This window comes from Myotis lucifugus, unplaced genomic scaffold, assembly GCF_000147115.1.
Source record: "Myotis lucifugus unplaced genomic scaffold, Myoluc2.0 scaffold_12, whole genome shotgun sequence".
Lineage (NCBI taxonomy): Eukaryota > Metazoa > Chordata > Mammalia > Chiroptera > Vespertilionidae > Myotis > Myotis lucifugus.
This window is the reverse complement of record NW_005871060.1, coordinates 982,255-1,001,402: the sequence shown is the minus strand read 5'-3', so window position 1 is coordinate 1,001,402 and position 19,148 is coordinate 982,255. Positions and strand designations below refer to the sequence as shown.

The following is a 19,148-nucleotide window of genomic DNA, read 5'->3' as shown; positions in this document are numbered from 1 at the left end:
CACTTCATTGAGGAGGCAGATCCTCCATAGACGAGATGAGGAATGTGCACGCTGCTGAGGCCAGGCAATCTCTCAGCACCTCGCAAAGCGACACTCAGACACAATGACTCGAGTGTCTCCCTTCAAAGCTGTGCTTCCTTCTATGATGGATCTGGTTATAAAGCGGCTCTGGCCCACTCCAATCACCCACCTTGCACACCTACACACAGGACGCTGCCTTCCTCCCATATCGACATTCAAAAGCCCACAGCTAGAGAGTGATCATCCAGTCCTCCCCGGACACCGTCAGGGGGACTGTCCTACACATGTTCCCACACAGAAAAAAGTCCTGTTTATCCCTTTACAGTACATATTTGCCAGGCTCAAGATATCTCAAAGCTAGTGCTTATCTTAATGTCAATGAGGACAATAAATCAGTGGAAGTAAAAGCAGTTGCTCACACTAACTTTCGCCTTTGGGGCCCTGCTTTGAGTGCTCACGCTGCAAGCCCAGTCTGGTGTGTTTTGCTAGCCTGCTGGTATGACCCTGGCTCTGGGAATGGGGAAAGTCCAAATGGCTGCCCCAGGTGTGGAAATGGGAAAATGGGTGGAACATCAGAATCATTTAGAAACAGCTCAGTTTGATCAATTTTGAGTCGCTCAATAGAAAACAGAAAAGCTCCTGAGTTTTTGGCATGACGGTACGTACAGAGAGCAGGATGAGGAAAGTGAATTAACTTTTATGGAATTCCTACACCATGCCAGTACTGCACTGTTTTTTTAAAAAAATGCTATTTTATTAATCATCAAAGCAACCTTCTAGAATTACTCATATTTTAAAGATGGGGAAGTTGAGCCCTAACCGGTTTGGCTCAGTGGATAGAGTATTGGCCTGCAGACTGAAGGGTCCCAGGTTCGATTCCGGTCAAGGGCATGTACCTTGGTTGCGGGTGCATCCCCAGTGGCGGGTGTGCAGGAGGCAGCTGATCGATGTATCTCTCTCATCGATGTTTCTAACTCTCTATCCCTCTCCCTTCCTCTCTGTAAAAAATCAATAAAATATATTTTTTAAAAAATGGGGAAGTTGAAGCTAAGAAAGATTACATAACTGGCCCAAGGTCACTCAGCTAATAAGAAACAGGACAGGCACTTAAACTCATGTCTGTGTAACTTCATGATTAGGATTTATTATCTAACTGCCTCCCATAGCCTCCCCACTCCATGGAACTGTTAACACGGTATAAACAGTGATAAGTATCAACTTAATTTAAGGAGTGACTTGGGGGAACATTTTCCATATCCCCATGTTTTAGTTGCTGCAAACATTAGATTATAGACTCCTTAAAGATATATCCCAGTTTTAATTTTGCTCCTCTTCTATACACAGCTAGGATTTATGTCTGGCACATAAATATGTGTTGACTAAATAATGTCGATATAATGATTTGATTTTCTGCATACAATTATTTTCTTACTTTTTGATGATTGAAAAGAATGCATATCTTGATACTATTGCCTGGAAACCTGTCGGGAAGAAGTTGGCAGCCAATTTATCAGAAAGAAATCCTTCATTTACATTCCCACATATTCCAGCTCTCTGTAGCACTCGATGTCTATTGATCTGAGAATTGTTTACCGTGATAAGGTCAGCAAAGGCAATGACTGGAGGTGGATTCTTGACAGGAGTGATCATGATGGTAAACATCTGATTTTCCAGTCGGTTGTGGTCCATATCAGACACAGAGAAATGGAAGCTATCCGTAACCAGCTGACCCTCGGTCTCAAACACGGCTGAGTACCTACAGAGGCCAAAAGAAGAATCAAACGAATGAGCTACACTGAGAAGCCAAGTAAATGAGTGCATCTTTGTTTGAAAATGGGGCCAGGTCCTAGCTGGTTTGGCTCAGTGGATAGAGCATCGGCCCATGAACTAAAGGGTCTTGGGTTTGATTCTGGTCAAGGACATATACCTCAGTTGCAGGCTTGGTCCCCAGCCCTGATCGGGGCAGGTGCAGGAGGCAACTAATCGATATGTCTCTCTTACATTGATGTGTGCGTGTGTGTCTCTCTCTCCCTCCCTTTCACTCTCTCTAAAAACCAATGGAAAAATATCTTAAAGTGGGGATTAACAACAACAAAAAAATGGGGCCAGAAGCAATATAATCTTTCAAGGGAGTTACTGTTTAGTTATTAACTTTTAAAAATTTTGTTCCACATCTTAAAAAAAAGTATTGAATTTATTGGGGTGACATTGGCTAATAAAATTATATGGGTTTCAAGTGTACAGTTCTATAATACATCATCTGTATATTGTACTGTGTGCTCACCATCCAAAGTCAAGGTTAACTTTTTTATATTAAAAATTTTTAATGTTGACATTATTGCAGGTGTCGCCCTTTATACAATTTTAAAAAATCCTGTCAGGTAATACAAAGTGGTTACATACCTAATTTTCTGGTTGTTGATATCTCCCATCGTGAAATTGGCAACCTCTGAGATTTCTTCCACTTCAAGTCCTGAGGTTCTTAAAAGAGTCCCATACATGGGCAGAGAACTTAATTGAATCCAGATCTCGGAGTCGGGGGAAGAATCATCCTAATCAGGCAAATATGAGGGAAGACAGGAATGCACATTTGCAGAAATAAATACTCCAGTAGTTAAAGATCAGGGTGATTCCTGCTCTGCTAATTGGATGTCTCTTTCTCTTTGTGACAAAGCAACACCATTTCAAACGGCAGGAAAACCCCAGTACTCATTCCTCCTAAATGCCTCTTTGATAATCTCTTTTTTCAAGAGTAGCTCAAGATATCAGTGGGGAAATGCCCGTTAGCATGGGGCATAAAACTCTATTGTTACTAGAAGAGCCACACAAGCATCTAGAGAAGAACAAAACAGGGTCAGAGATAAAAGTCCTCTTTCTGAAAACACAGTTGTAGGCTTCTTCTAGAGTTTCTAAGGATGATTTCCTTTTTAGAAACAGGTAAAATTCTCTTATAACGTTAATACAATGATAAAGAAAATTCTGCAAAACAGAGAGAATGGAAGTTACTTAGCACCGCCAATGACTCACTTTAATGTTCAACATGATAAAATTTTGAGTTAAATAGAATTTAGGGAATGTTATGGGTTTCGTCCTATCAGGACTGAAAAGACCATTTCCTTTTTCCTTCTTTATTGCTTATCAGGAAATAAAATTGGCTTTCTGTGTTTCTACATGGACAACAATTGAATGTCTTAATGAACAATTTCCTCTTTCTTCAAGGATATTTTTGGGAATATCTAGAAGATAGGCAACATCTTCTTGAAAGGTTTTCTTGGAAGTCACTCATCTTTCAGAGCACTTGATGTGAACACGGGGGCACTTTACACTCTACCATAGCAACAGTGAAGGTCAATATTGCATAGCTGGGTGTACTCTCAAGTGCAAATGTTCACAGCTATGTTGTACAGTTAGCTGAGGTCCTGGGCAGAAATGTGAGCACGGGTAGGTGGTGATCTGGTGGTTTTAATCAGTTCTCATTTCTAGCCTCAGAGGCCTTTTTAAGTTGGCTGTTCAGAGCCTCAAGGCAAGATCACAGAACTTTCCAGATTTCCTCACATCTTTTGACACTAGCAAGAGAGGAAACTCAAATTCATTGAGACTGCAACACTTCAGAAAATTTTCCCTAAATTTATGCTTTAAAAGTTTCTCTATTTTTCCACATGGGGTGTCAAATACAATATGCAGACTTCCAAAAGACTACCTCTTAATTACTGTGAGTACTCCCTGAAAGTGAATTTTAAAAAGGCAGCTGAGAGTTCTAAATATTGTCTTCCAGAATGGCAATGGAGTACAAGGACAGAGCTCCTGACTTTAAATTCCTCACTGGCAAATTTGGCAAAGAAATACTTTTTTCATGTCTGGTACACCTTATTATAATGTTTCCAATCTCAAGCAGCTGCTGGGTTTGAAAAAGTGTGAAGTCAGCTAGATTTTTTTTTTCTGAAAATACTGTCATAATTTAAAGAAATTACTATTTTGGGATATCCACGACACTGTATGTGCAAAAATTTCTAACTCCTGCAGGCATGGCTCAGTGATTGAGCATCAAGGTATGAACTAGGAGGTCATGGTTCAATACCCAGTAGGTGGCGTGCAGGAGGCAGCTGATCAATGATTCTCTCTCATCATTGACATTTCTATCCTCTCTCCTCTCCCTCTCTGAAATCAATAAAAAAAAATACATTTAAAAATTTTATAAGAATATAGAGTTTGTTCTCATGTAACTTTTCTACTTGAAGACCTTCTTACCCCTTCTGTATTAATTCATTTTGTCATTTTCTTTTTATTATTTATAAATCTATTATCTCCCGTCGATTCAACACTAGGACTAGTACTTTGATGATTAATATTTGTCTATGTGTTTTTCCTCTATCCTGTCATTGGGTCTACCATTACCCTGAATCTTGTTTCTTATTTCTTAGAATTTTGCAATATAGTTTGATATATTACTACAAAATATTTTAGTGGTTTTTTAATATTTATGAAAGGCAGTTAGACTCTCCTTTTGTGGGATTTATTTTTCTTTTTATTTAATAGTGGAGTGTTAAGAGCCATCAATTTTGTTTTGTGTAGCAATAGTTCATTTGTTTAAGAAATAATTCATCTGTTTTGAGTGTTCTTTAATATTCCATTGAGTAAATATACTGCAAGTTATCTGTTATCCGGGCGATAGGCATTTGGCTTGTAATAGATAATATTGCTATGAACATTCTTGTGCATATTCTTTAGTATAAATGTGTAAGTTTCTCTTGCATAGGAATCTAGGAGTGAAAGGGTTAAGCTATATATTCACCCCAAAATGGTCATTCCAGTTTATACTTCCATGAGCAAAGTCAAAAACCTTCCTTAGACCAATTTTCTAACAGTTGGTGTTGTCAGATTTTTAAATTTCTGCCAATTGAGTTGGTATAAAATGATATGTAGTCTGAACTTGCTTTCCCTAATGACAAGAAGGTGAATATCCCTTCTGAGATTTACTGGCCCTATGATTCATCTTCTGAAATTCCTGTTAATGTCTCTTGTTCATTTTCTATTGGATTAGCTTTGCTTTTGCTTTTTGACTTGCAGGTATTGTTTATCTTTTCTGTGTTATTTTTGGTTATATGTGTTACAAATACCTTTTCCGAATTTTTAACTTGTCAGTTTTTTATAATTATAGTGTGTTTTAGGAAACATAAATTTAATTTTAATATAGTCAAATTTATCAATCTTATCTTTATAGTTTCTAGTTTAAGAAATTCTTTCCCAATATCATAAATATATTCACCTATATCCTAAAAAGAATTATAAAATTTTGCTTATGATACTTAAGTATGTGATTTGTCTGGAGTTAATATCCGTGTAGGGTGTGAGTACAAGTTCTTTTGTTTTTCCACATGAGTACTCATTTTCTGCAGATCCATGTCTTAATCAGTTTCTCGTTTCCACAGAACTAGCTTGCTGCATCCGTATTATATTGTCTCATGTGTGGGTCTGTTTCTGGACTCTTCAGCATATTCCTGTGCTACACTGCTTTAAATAGTGCAGTTTCATAATAAAGCCTGATATCAGATAGGGCAAATGCCTACCCTCCTATCATTCTTTTTCAGAATTTGGCCCTTTGTTCTTCCTTATATATTGAAGAATCAGCTTATCAAAAGCCATAAAAAGGCTACTGGGCTTTTGATTGGATCTCAGCTGAATAGAAAGATCATTTTGTGGGAAAACTGATAACCTTTTTGATACAAAATCTTCTTATTCATGAAAATGGAAAACACATAATTTATTTAGTGCTTTTTAAAATGTCTGTCAGTGAAGTGATAAATTTTCCCTGTGGAAGAACGGCCTGGTTTTTGTTAGATTTTGTCCAATGGACATGATTTTTGTAATGCTATTATAAGCTATTTTTAGTTACATTTACTGGCTATTGTTTGCTTATGTATAGCAATGCTATTGTTTTATTGATCTTCTATCTGTCTTCTTGGTAAATTCTTTTATTTCTAATACTTTGTCAAGAGATTCTTTTGGATTTTCTTTATAATCAGTCATAGCATTAATTATCCCTAGAATTATGCACCTTTTGTTACATTTATCCCTAGACATGTATTATACAATATTATTATAGATGGTATCATATTTTGAATTATTGTAGTTTTTAATGTGTTTTTATTAGGTTGTTGTTTTTTACAGAGAGTGGAAGGGAGAGGGAGAGAAACATCGATAAGAGAGAAACAGCTTGGCTGCCTCCTGCACGCCCCCTACTGGGGATCAAGCCCAAAACCCTGTCATGTGCCCTGACTGGAAATCCAACCAGCAACCTCTCTGCGCATGGGATGGCAACCAACTGAGACACACTGGCCAGGGCTGAATTATTGTAGTTTTGGCTGGTACATATAAACACCATTAACTTTTTAAGATCAATCTTATATCACCCTCCCCATATTACAGATGAAAAATACTGCGCTCTAGAGAGTTAAGTAACTTGCTAAGGATGACTATGCCAGTAAGTGGTGAGCTTAGATTAAAACCCATCTGTTCTAACTACAAAATCCATAGCAGCCCTCCCCTACTTGTTTACTTGCAGTGCATATAAACGGTGCAAAAGAACCATTAATAAGCAAATCACATAGAATCCCATTTCTGCCTTTTGTCTCTCCCGACATCCCATTAATGAACTCTAATTAAGAATAGGCTCACCTGCTCCTCTCCCTTTATATTCTGCTTCATTAATGATCAGATTCCATATGGCTTTTCCAACCTTTCTGAATGTTCACTGCAAACTTACTAACTATGCCTATCTAGAAAAAATTTTCCCATTATACTAAGTATAAAATTCTTCTACAGCCCTCAGAGAAAGTTAGTTTATGCTTTAGCAAAGTCTTTAAAATATGCTATGCTTTCGGCAGGCTAGGACAGTTCTTTAGGAGTCTTTCTGCTCTAATGGGTAAATTCGCATTCAATCAATTTCTGAAAATACACGTTCAGTTGCCAATGGGCTTGCATTTTTGATATGCAGCTTATAATACGCAGTTAATGGGCAGGAACTGCTCCTGGAGTGCAATTTTGGTCTGTCAAACATTTTTCAAGCCTTAGTGATCTATTGATTAAATCTGTATTCATACATTTTTTATGAATTCATGAGTTTCATACAATTTAAGACCATAACCTATGGTAAAAATCACCTGTCAATTAAAAAACAAAACAAAATCAAAACTGTTCTGAAACTGTACTAGACCCAAGAGAAGAATAGGATGGAATACAGTTTCCCATCATTTCAGAAAAGACAATCTGAGGGGGGAAATCTGTGCTAAAGCAATTGAAGAAATTGTTCCCAGGCCAATGCTTTATCTTTCATACAACTACTTAGGACTAGCTTTTATAGCCAGACTCTTCAGCCCAGTAAAGGATCACTTAAAACTACTTTTTTTTTTTTTAAAGGTTGCCATGGCCGGGTGGCTCAGTTGGTTGGGAGGCGTCTCATACACCATAAGGTGGCAGGTTCGATTCTAGGTCAGGCCACATACCCAGTTTTCTGATTTGATCCCCTGCTGGGGCAACCAATCGATGTTTCTCTCTCATCTCTCTCTCTCTCTCTCTCTCTCTCGCTTTTCCCCTTTCCTCTCTCTAAAAAGATCAATTGAAAAAAGAAAAAAAGGCCAGATCATTGCTTGGAATTTTAAGATTAGTAGAGGAAAAATTCAATACTAAGAATGACTACCACTCAGATAATCATTCTTATTGTCAAGACATTTGTCAAAACTTCTCATTATTATGTTTATATTGAGAGTTCATATCTGTTGAGAGTTCATATCTGTTTACAACATAATTGAAAAATAAAATGAATGATCCTCATTCCTTAACACTAGAGGTAAAATCAAAGAAAGAAGATGAGTTTTAATTAACAAGAATTATTACCAAGTTAAGGTCAGATGAGGAAAAAAACAAACTAGAGTTCCTGAGCTTACCCTTGTCCCCCAACCACCCTGCTTCTCTCGGGGCATGGACTGGAGGCGGAGTCCGGAACCTTGCCCAGGAGGCCTGGCAGAGGGGCACTGCCAAGGGGTGAGCCAGTGCTCTGTCTAGAGCTGGACCTGAGACCAAAGCTGGTGAAGAGTGGGCTTTCTCTTAGAAAAGTGGGCCATGAAATATCATTACCTATTAGTCACTGACCAGGTAAGTTCTTCTGACATGCTCTTTCCATAACATTCTCATTTGAAACATTATGGATGGAGCTTAAAATGTGGGGACTTGGGCTTTTCTGACATTGGTAATGTTTCCTGTTGACAAGCACCTGTCCTTACACATACACATTGTGTGATCATCAAGCTTTGCCCATTCACTTGTCTGTGCCTGAGACACCGAGAGCTGTTGGAATAAAGAGTGTAACTATTCCAAAGAGCAGAGCTATAGGAAAGTTGAGAAAAAGTTCTTCATATGGCCATCTGCCTGAAGCCCCAGATACTCAGTCATGGCACTGCTCACTAGTCAGCCCAGTCAGAGGGCACAGAAGAGGAAGGCAGTGTAAGCACTTACGATGTAAGCAAGGTGAGATCTAGTGATTACAGCTGTGCTTTCACTAGCAACAGTCATGCTCAGAGAGGCACCGGCAGCCAGCTGAGGCGCTGGGGCCCCTGACAGGGACACCTCCACTCTCACGTCCACGGTCATCGCCGAGAGGCCGTCTGTGACCGAGATCTCCAGGCTGTCCTCCCGTGCAGAGGAGCCGTCGTGGAGATACTGCAGCACATTTTTCTCAATATCCTCATATGTGAAAGTGTCACCTTTCAAGAATAAAACAAATTACAGAACCAATTACTTCTGGGAATGACGCTTTTCATTTATATAACACCTTTGATCTCAGTATTTCAAAGCACATATAGGATCACAAACTGGGAGATGGAGGCTAATTAGTCCAGCCACCCACCCAATATAGAATTCCCTTTACACTACCCTTGAAAAAGGAATTTAGCCTGTCCTTCAACACTTCTCAAGGTGAAAGGCTCACTATTTGACAAGGTGGCTCATTCTACGGGAGGAAGCACTACTGTTTGTTTTGTGTGTGTTTTATTAAAAATCTGCCTCTATAAGATCCATTCATCACTCTCAGGTCTAGAGAATAAAGGACAAGCCTTTATTCTTTATGACAGTCCTTCTAGTACCTAATCTTGATATGGAAAATTTCTTGAACAATAAAATAAATTATGCTTAATGAACCTGTAAGAGGTCTTTGTTTTCATTGAGAGTATAAGATTTTTTTTAATTAAAAAATATCTAAAAATTAAAAAATGAACTTGAAGTTAGAAACAGTCTGGAGCACTAATTCATGATAGCTTTGATATGTGCTGTGTGGAAAAGGTCATATTAGTTTAGGAAAAATAGATTTAAACAAAATTTAAAATTAAAAACGTTTTTTCCTGATTTTATCTATTTATCCATTCATTTATTATTTTTTCCCATCACTATTTATCCTCTTCCACTCCCCCGCCCCTGCAATCACCACACTGTTGTCCATGTCCATGAATTTATCTCTCCTCTTTCTTTTTTGCTCAACCCCCCTCACATAAATTCCTCTAGCCATAAGTTTGTCCCTATTTTGCTTGGTAGTTCAGTTTGTTCATTAAATTCCACATATGAGTGAAATCAATATGGTGCTTGCCTTTCTCTGACTTTTAAACTGCAGGATTTATTAGAATTTTAGAATCTATAATGTACAATATTAAAGCTTCTCAAAACTGTTTGGTCAAGGATCCCTTTTTTATGAGAAATGCCACTTAGTGTCCTGGGTCCCAACCATTCCACAGAGCACAGTCAGGGTACCGGTCTTCTTGGATGTTATATTCAACTCCAGTTCCTGATAGATTATTGACTCTCATAACTGGTGTGGTGTAATTAAACTAAAGAATTTATTCATGCTCTGTATTAGTCTTCTAAGCCTTCTCTTTCAACACTGTGTTACGGTGATTTACTGGTGCTAGTGGTGGTGTGCTTAAAAAAGTAATAAAACTGATAAGTTTATTGTAACACATTAAAAAGAACATTTTACTAACATCTTTGGATCTCTATGTTAATTACACAAATATAGGTGAAATATAATGTTCACAAAACTGGGCTATGACTATTATGCTCCTAAAGTAGTTCCCTTAGGATACTAGGAATCTATTCTAATATCCTTTTTTGTTGTTGTTCAGTAAATTGGTAAAAAATCTGCCTTTGTGACTCCCAAGTGCCTACTGCTTGTTCTCACAAATTCAATCTACCTTCAAGGTCAAACACATGCCCCCTGCCTCTGCAGGGATATTCAGAATAATGCATCTTTACACGACAACTAGAAATTCTATGAAGGTTTTGAGAAAGTACAGATTGTCAGAATAAGCACAGAGCATCCCAAGGTGACAGCTTTCAAGGGGATAATATCTAAGGGATGACTATTAAAAATTAGATTTAGTTATATTCTTTGTGCTTTTCTATACTTTCTAAACAATACATGTTATTTTTTATAGCTGGAGAAAGTGCAGTAAATATTATTTTGGAAAGCTGGTCACATCACCACACTGTTATACTGCGTAAATACTATTTTAAAAATGTGTTCCCTTTTTTTATGAAGATACATGTAGTTGACACTATCGGAATCGCAGTGCTATAAATACCGTGAAGATTTACATATCATAGTAAGGAAACAAATTCATGCCCATGAACAACCTATAGGAGAGTGGCAGCTGACAACTCCTATGAGGTTGTTCTGAATGCATTTACTCCAGGTTTCAAAAATCAACCAATTGCACCTACAATTTGAGGGAACAGCTTCATAGTTTTGGGCATGGGAGGTGGCACAGAGAAGTCCCAAATATTTCAGCTGATGAACTAAACACTAATTTCCCCCCTTTCTAAGTTATCTTCTCATAGTTTGTTTCACAAAATTGCTGACTTATTGTCTGAGACACATAAAACTGACTGCAGAGCCAGAAATCCCTCGATGACAGAGTGAGCAGCTACCTGGGGCCATGGGGCCTGGGAACTCAGCTGTGTCCTTAAGGAGTACGCCGTGCTCGGGCGGTTTCCGAAGCTCAAAGAGGAGTTCTTCAGGCGCTGTCTCAGTGTCTCTTATTACCACCTGCAGCCCTGCGGTCAGGAGAATAAAGCCTGGTGAGAAGGTGTGTACATTAAAAACTGTATTCTCTGTGTGCACTGAAGCCACAGGCCAGGCTGGAAGCCATGTTGTGGGTAATCTGATAGTTATAAGAAAGCACTGTTTAACCCCAATCAACCACAAAGGAGTGAAAACTGATAATACAGTCAATTCCCAAATTACAAGTAGATTCTTCCACAAGTTAACTTATAAGTAGGTAGTTCTGAATGCAGACACCGTTTTTATTTCCACACAAATGAAGGTATGGAAGCCCACAAAAAGGTCAGGTTTACCTGACTAGCTCGGGTAGGTTTTCTTCCAAAAAATACTCCCAGAAACTAACTTTGTTTTTCATTGTTTCTTCCCTTCTTCTTTCTCTGAATCTACATAAGAGCCAAGTTATTTTAACAATAGTTGCTCCTGTCCTCACTGGAGTGAGAAGTAGGGTGAAAGTGACAGTTGTTTATAAGTTGGATGATAATTTTAGGCCAATACCCACATGTAGAAACTGGATAAGAATCTGCACTTAGGATGTTCTTGGCAAAAGAATACACTTCTAAAGAGTGAGTATAGTAATAGATAAATCACATACAAAAGAACTGGGCCAACACTAACTCTTCACAGCTTCCCAAGGTTACTGTGATCTGTCATTTCTCCCGTTACTCTTTACTTTCTAAATAGGAAATGAAGGAAGTCATTGAAAAGGCTCCCCCTATTCTCTCTGCTCTCTGTTACTTTATATTTTAGTGATGGCCACAAATCAGTCTCCTGGAGGCTGGACAATAAATTCTGTGTTGTATTCCATCCCCGAGCATTGGCCTCTGAAGGGTTTATTGCCTTCTCTCTGTGCTGTTTCTATTTTCATGGAAATGGGCAGAGGGAAGGATATAGAAGAGGAGCAAGTACCTTCTAGAAGAGGAGGTCATTACTTTTTGGTGAGCATCAAGAGGTTTGAACAGGAACCACTGCCAAAGTATGGTTCCATTTTCAGAGCCATGCTTCTTTCGGGCTCCCAGTTCTTACCTATGGAAGTTCTGCCTCCTGGGCTGACCTTGAGCAGTGGAGCTGTGACCTGGAACACTGGGGGGTGCCGATCAGAGTGAAGTAAGTGAATGGTGAGGGCCATCTCCGGACTCGTGTGTTCTCCATCCGAAACTGGAAAGGTACACACACATAAATCTGCTGTAGGCTGGTCACCTTCAAGCTATTTCCATAAATGGGTAGCCAGGGTTTTTTAGATTACCATAGCACTTTGAAGAGATGCTGACAAATGGGAAAAGTGAGTAAGCAAGATACTGTGAGCTATTCTAACAAAACCTTTTCTAGGGGATAACAAAAAGGGTAAAGGGCCATAACAACAAGTTTATTCTAAGAAGCAAGTTTCACAACAAAATGATATTGATAAATGTTAGTGGAAAGAAAATAATACAAAACTTGTACCCTTATATGATGTTGGTAAAGGCTTTTATTTATGGGATTATTTTTTTAATTAAATTCATTCTTCCAATGTTCCAGGGAAAGATTTTTTTTTTCAAGAAATCTCTTTTAGAAAGGACATGTCCATGTCTCCTTAGAAAATAGCTTTTGAACAGGACAGAAAATGTCCATACAAACATCTTAAATGGCATTTGTTTGGAAGTAAGCAGACCCATTTTTACCTGGCTGTTATGCACAACACAATAAATGGAAGACACCTTTGTGAACAAAACAGTGACCTTAAGATTTATTTCCCTGGATTACCTGACAGCCAAGTGAATACTGATCACCTGAGGGAAATGAAAGCAGAATTGCCTGATCCTTGATTCGTATTTCTACTTCCCCATAACTTAACACACCGTCGCTTCTCGAAAAGCCAGGAGGACTGCCTGCTCTACCAGCTCACTGATGTGTTTATTTGTAGTGGCAATTGAGAAAACTGCACTGTTGATTACTTTATTTTTATTTATTTTTTAACTTTATTTACTATGGATTATTTTAAATGTGTGCTATGTTTTTAGAGGGGTTGGTTATAAGAAACTGGTTTCCTTCTTCACTTTCTTCTGAACTTAAAAACAGTCAATAGGAATCTGATCTGTATTTTTCCAAAGAAGACATACATATGACAAACAGCTACATGAGAAGGTGTTCACATCACTAATCATCAGGAAAATGCAAATCAAAACCACAATGAGATATTACCTCACACCTGTGAGAATGGCTATCATCAAAAGCACAATAATTAACAAGTGTTGGTGAGGATGTAAGACAAAGAAAACCTTTGTGCACTGTTTGTGAGAATATATATTGTTGCAGCCACAATGAAAAACAGTGTGAAGGTTCCTCACAAATTAAAAATAGAATTACGATATGACTCAGCAATCCCAATTCTGGGTATTTATCTAAAGAAAAAATACAAAAACCAAAACATTAACTTGAAAAGATATCTGCATCCCCGTGTTTACTGCAGCATTATTTATAATTGGCAAGACATCAAAACAATCTAAGTGTCCATTAATGGATAAGTGGATAAAGAAAACATCATATATATGTGATGGAATGTTATTCAGCCATAAAAAAGAATGAAATCTTGTCATTTGTGACAGACAACACGATGGACCTTGAAGACACACCATATGATTTCACTTACTATATATGTGGACCCTAAAAAATGAACAGATTAGTGGTTGCCAGAGGTAAGGGATGGGAGGTGGGTGAAATGAGTGAAGGTGGTCAAAAGGTACAAATTTCCAGTTATAAGATAAATAAGCCCTGAGGATGTAATGCACAACATGGTGACTATCCTATATAATAAAAGACTAATATGCAAATTGTCCCCTCAACTGGGAGTTTGACTGGGAGTTCGTTCAGGGGGTGGGGCGGCCAGCCAACAGCCTGCGGCCCCTCCCCCTGGCCGGCCTACCCCAATTGTCCCTATTGGGCAGGCCGCCTGGACCCCACCCATGCACGATTTCGTGCACTCGCCCTCTAGTAGTAAATAATACCGTATTGCATATTTGAAAGTTGTTAAGAGAATAGATCTTAAAGGTTATGCATGAGACATCACACAAACAAAATGATGGATAAAATCCACATAATCATATCAATAGATGCAGAAATGGCATTTTAAAAAAATACAGCATCCATTTACGACAAAAACTCTCAGCAAGATGGGAATACAGGGAACATGCCTCAACATAATAAAGGCCATATATGACAAACCCACAGCCATACTCAATGGGCAAAAGCTACAAGCATCTCCTATAAGATCAGTAACAAGACAGGAATATATTCTTTCATCACTCTTATTCAATATAGTACTGAAAAACTTAGACACAGCAATCAGATAAGAAGAAGAAATAGAAGGCATCTAACTGTAAAAGAAGAAGTAAAACTGTCATTATTTGCAGATTATGAGAATCCTAAAGATTCCACCAAAGAATTACTAGAACTGATCAATGAATTCAGTAAAGTAGCAGGATGCAAAATAAATCAGTTGCATTTCTATACAACAACAATTAACTATCAAAAAGAAAAACTAAGAAAGCAATCCCATTCACAATTGCATCAAAGAAAATAGACAGGACTAAATTTAACCAAAGATGTAAAAAACCTATACTCATAAAATTATGAAACACTGAAGAAAGAAAATGAAGGAGATACAAATAAGTGGAAGCATATACTGTGTTAATGGATAGGAAGAATTAACATCATTAAAATGTCCACACAACCCAAAACAATCTATAGATTCAGGACAACTCCTATCAAGAGACCAATGGTGTATTTCATAGAACTAGAACAAATATTTCAAAAATTTATAAGAAACCAAAAAAAAAAGACCCTAAATATCACAGCAATCTTGAGAAGGAAGAACAAAGTTGGAAGAATCACACTATCTGATATCAAACTATACAACAAAACCACAGTAATCAAAACAGCATGGTACAACCATAAAAAACATACATACAGTTCAATGGAACAGAATAGAGAACCCAGAAATAAACCAGGGCCTTTATGGCTAATTAATATTTGACAAAGGAGGCAAAAACATATAATGGAGTAAAGACAGTCTATTCACTAAATTGTATTGGGAAAATTAGACAAATATATGCAAAAAAATAAACGAGGCTACCTTCTTACACCATACACAAAATAGATTAAAGACTTACATGGAAGACTCAAAAACCATAAAAATACTAGAAGAAAACATAGGCAGTAAAATCTAAGACATTTTTGGTAACAATATTTTTTTCTAATATATCTTCTCAGGCAAGAGAAACAAACAAACAAAAAAACAAGTGGGACTACATCAAACTAAAAAGTTTTTGCACAACTAAATGAAAAGACAACACATTGAATGGGAGAACATATTCACTAATGATATATCTGATAAGGGGTTGACATCCAAAATTTTTAAAGAACTTATAAAATTCAACACCAATAAAAACAAATAATCCAATTAGAAAATGGGCAAAGACCTAAATAGATACTTCTCCAAAGAGGACATACAGATGGCCAATAGACATATGAAAAGATGATCAATGTCATTAATCATTAGAGAAAGTCACAATGAGATACCATGTTACACCTGTCAAAATGGCTATCATAAATAAATCAACAAACAGCCCTAACGGGTTTGGCTCAGTGGATAGAGCATCGGCCTGTGGACTCAAGGGTCCCAGGTTCGATTCCGGTCAAGGGCATGTACCTGGGTTGCGGGCACATCCCCAGTGGGGAGTGTGCAGGAGGCAGCTGATCGATGTTTCTCATAGATGTTTCTAACTCTCTATCCCTCACCCTTCCTCTCTGTAAAAAATCAATTAAAAAAAATAAATCAACAAACAACAAGTGTTGGCTAGGATGTAGAGAAAAGAGAACCCTTGTTTCCTGTTGGTAGAAATGCAAATTGCTACAGCCACTGTAGAAAGCAGGATGGAGTTATTTCAAAAAATTAAAAATGGAACTGCCTTATGACCCATTGATTCCACTTCTAGGAATACTAGTATATCCAAAGAAACCCAAAACACTAATTTGAAAGAATATATGCACCCCTATACTCATTGCAGCATTAATTACAGTAGCCAAGATTTGGAAGCAGTCCAAGTGTCCATCAGTAGATGAGTGGATTAAAAAAGCTGTGGTACATTTACACAATGGATACTACTTGGCCATAAAAAAGAAGGAAATCTTACTCTTTACAACTGCATGGTTGGACCTGGAGAGTATTATTCTAAGTGAAACAAGCCAGTGAAATAAGACAATACTATACATTGCTTTGGCTTGTGACAGGACATATGGATGGTTGATTCTAATGAAATAGTCAATCCTAACTAGACAGCTATTTAAGGATGCCATTTATAATCAACCATCCTCACTTTAGATCTAAACAAGAATGCTTGTCTCTGTTTTGCCCAGCATAGATGTCAGATCCAACTCTGTTTTTGCTTGTTGGCACTCAGCTTCTAATGGACTGTGAACTAAAGCTGGGATGCTGAGGTCTCCTACACACAGCTTTCACAACTCACTCTCTGGGCCATAACACTTCTCCCTCCGGTAAACAAGGTATTCAACGAAAGGCTCTATTTAAGATTATATACAACCACTTTCACTAGGTCACATAGAGATGATTATGTGCCAATAATTGTCCTGGGAACTTTACATAAATATAATCATGACTTATTTTCCCCACTGATGGATGAGGCATTTAGGCACAGAGAGGTTAAGAAACTTTCCCAGAGTAGACTGAACCCCAGACAGCCTATATCCAGAGTCTATCATCTTAACCATTATTACCTCTTTTTAATAGTATTTGAACAAGTTGAAATGGGACTCAAACAACACTAACCTTTGGTATCCTTGGTGGATTGTTTTTCCTATGAATACAAAGTTAAGGTGTGACTATTTAACTAGCCATGTGATTATTTTAGAAGAAACTTGTCTCATGTAACTTTTAAGCAGTTCTTAGAAAATAGTTAAAAGTGATGATGAGCCCTAACCGGTTTGGCTCAGTGGATAGAGCATCAGCCTGCGGACTCAAGGGTCCTGGGTTCGATTCCGGTCAAGGGCATGTACCTTGGTTGCGGGCACATCCCCAGTGGGGAGTGTGCAGGAGGCAGCTGAAGGTGTGACTATTTAACTAGCCATGTGATTATTTTAGAAGAAACTTGTCTCATGTAACTTTTAAGCAGCTCTTAGAAAATAGTTAAAAGTGATGATGAATAGAGCAAAAAAAAGAAAGGACTAATAAGGAAAGGAAAAATCCCATTTTCTAATAAAATTGAGTTTAAAATCTTCACCTGTGAAGTGGAATTTCACCGATTCTGGGAGACCTGCAAGAACAGAAGAGAGAAAATCAGTGTACTAAACATTTTGAGGTCAGAAATAGATGGGGAAGGTATAAAATATGTGGCAGAGGTTAGAAAAGTAAAGGATGTTTTCATCTAAATTATTATAGTTTAAGGAAAGGCTACCAGGCCATTAGATAATGTTATGTTGAATTTAAAATTAGTGTCACCACTAATTTTAAGTAACCAAAAGAACCACAAAGTGGTATAATTTTATATCACAGCAGTCAGAGTGATTTATAATACATTCATTCAGATCCCATTTTATCAGTACATAAAACCTTACAAATCCGTGAGTGTGGGTGATGTCATATATCACTGACAAGGCTGTCTGGTGGGTCAATTCCATTGTAGAATTGAGTGATGCCTGGGACAATGAGTTACACACTGTAACAGTGTGAGAGATTTATCTCATGGCATTTACCCCATAGATTATACAGGACAGGATTCTGCTTTCTCTAAAAAGGCTTTAGGAACTCAGGCGAGTATAATGGATATGGAAATAACTTCAACCATGGCTGACATGTTTTCTTTTTCTCTAATCCCAGGATATCCTGAGTTTCTTGTAAAGTAGGTCTTACAAAGTAGGGGTTAGGGAACCATGAACATTTTCATGGGCTATTGGTTACCCAGTTACTAAATACTAGGGATACTCCTTAGAGAAGTGGCCTACCCCTATCCTTAGAGATTTTTAATCTAATTGAGTAGTTAATCATGTCCCAGACAATTACAGTTATATAAATAATGACAATTATTACTTAAATGTTGCCCATAATTTAAAACAGAACTCTAAAATTATTTTATCCATGTTCAACTCATCATAAGAAATTAAAGGCTTTTCCATATTATCAAAGTTACCATATAAAAATAATACTGTATATTAGTTGTATTATGTAATACACATACCTTAACGATCATAAAGAAATAGCTTCAAGATTTTTAGAATCATTTTGAGGCACAAAAATATTTAGGATAGGGACTCAACCTCCTGCTTTCTCGGGAGTAGCTCTGATTACTGGGTCAAGGGGAGACATAAGGGGGGCGGGGGGCAGTAAGGATTAAGGCTATCTTGGCGTAGTGGCAGGGCACATACTGGCTTGATTTAAAAATTCAGTTATTCTTTTACTTAGCCTTCTCTTCCTTTAAAAAGGTACCTCCTGACAAATCCGTGTTTTAATCCCAAAAGGTCACCTGCACTCTCCACTCCTATATGGGATCTTCCCTGAAGCACTGTGGGATCCTTCTCACTGTATTCCTTTCACCCACATGTCCATCCACCCTGGCTTCCTCCTCAAATCCATTCATATCACTGCAGTTGAAGAGTTCCTTATGAAAAGACATCGTCCTTGATCCTAAACCCTCCACTGGGTTCTTGTTGTTGGGATAAAGATCCAAATCTCTATAAGTGTACAGAGCCTCTAAGGTCTGGCCTCCATCTCCCCCCAGACCCATCCCGCTCTGCTCAACCATCCACATTCCAGACACACTGGACTTTTGTTCAATCCCAAGAATACCACATTCGCTCCCTCGCCAGGGACTCTGCACAAGGGGTGTGTGTCCTTTCTTCAGGAATGTTCTATAACTAAACAACCCCAATATGCACACTTAGCCTAGTTAGCTTTTCCCTATTTATCCCAGGTCCATACCACACTGGGTAGCCTCCACTGAGCCTCCAGTCTAGGTCAGTGTTGTTACATCTAATT

At 38.0% G+C, this 19,148-nt stretch overlaps 1 protein-coding gene across 1 annotated transcript in view; it reads right to left on the bottom strand.

Annotated features, from left to right (window-relative positions):
- The window catches only part of FRAS1 (Fraser extracellular matrix complex subunit 1), a 268,392-nt gene that overhangs the window by 85,669 nt on the left and 163,575 nt on the right, over positions 1-19,148 (bottom strand). The window contains 6 exon segments of the mRNA XM_023750302.1: positions 1,615-1,777; positions 2,425-2,573; positions 8,533-8,780; positions 10,993-11,118; positions 12,149-12,280; positions 17,398-17,430. Of these exon segments, the coding sequence (XP_023606070.1) occupies positions 1,615-1,777; positions 2,425-2,573; positions 8,533-8,780; positions 10,993-11,118; positions 12,149-12,280; positions 17,398-17,430 (851 nt within the window).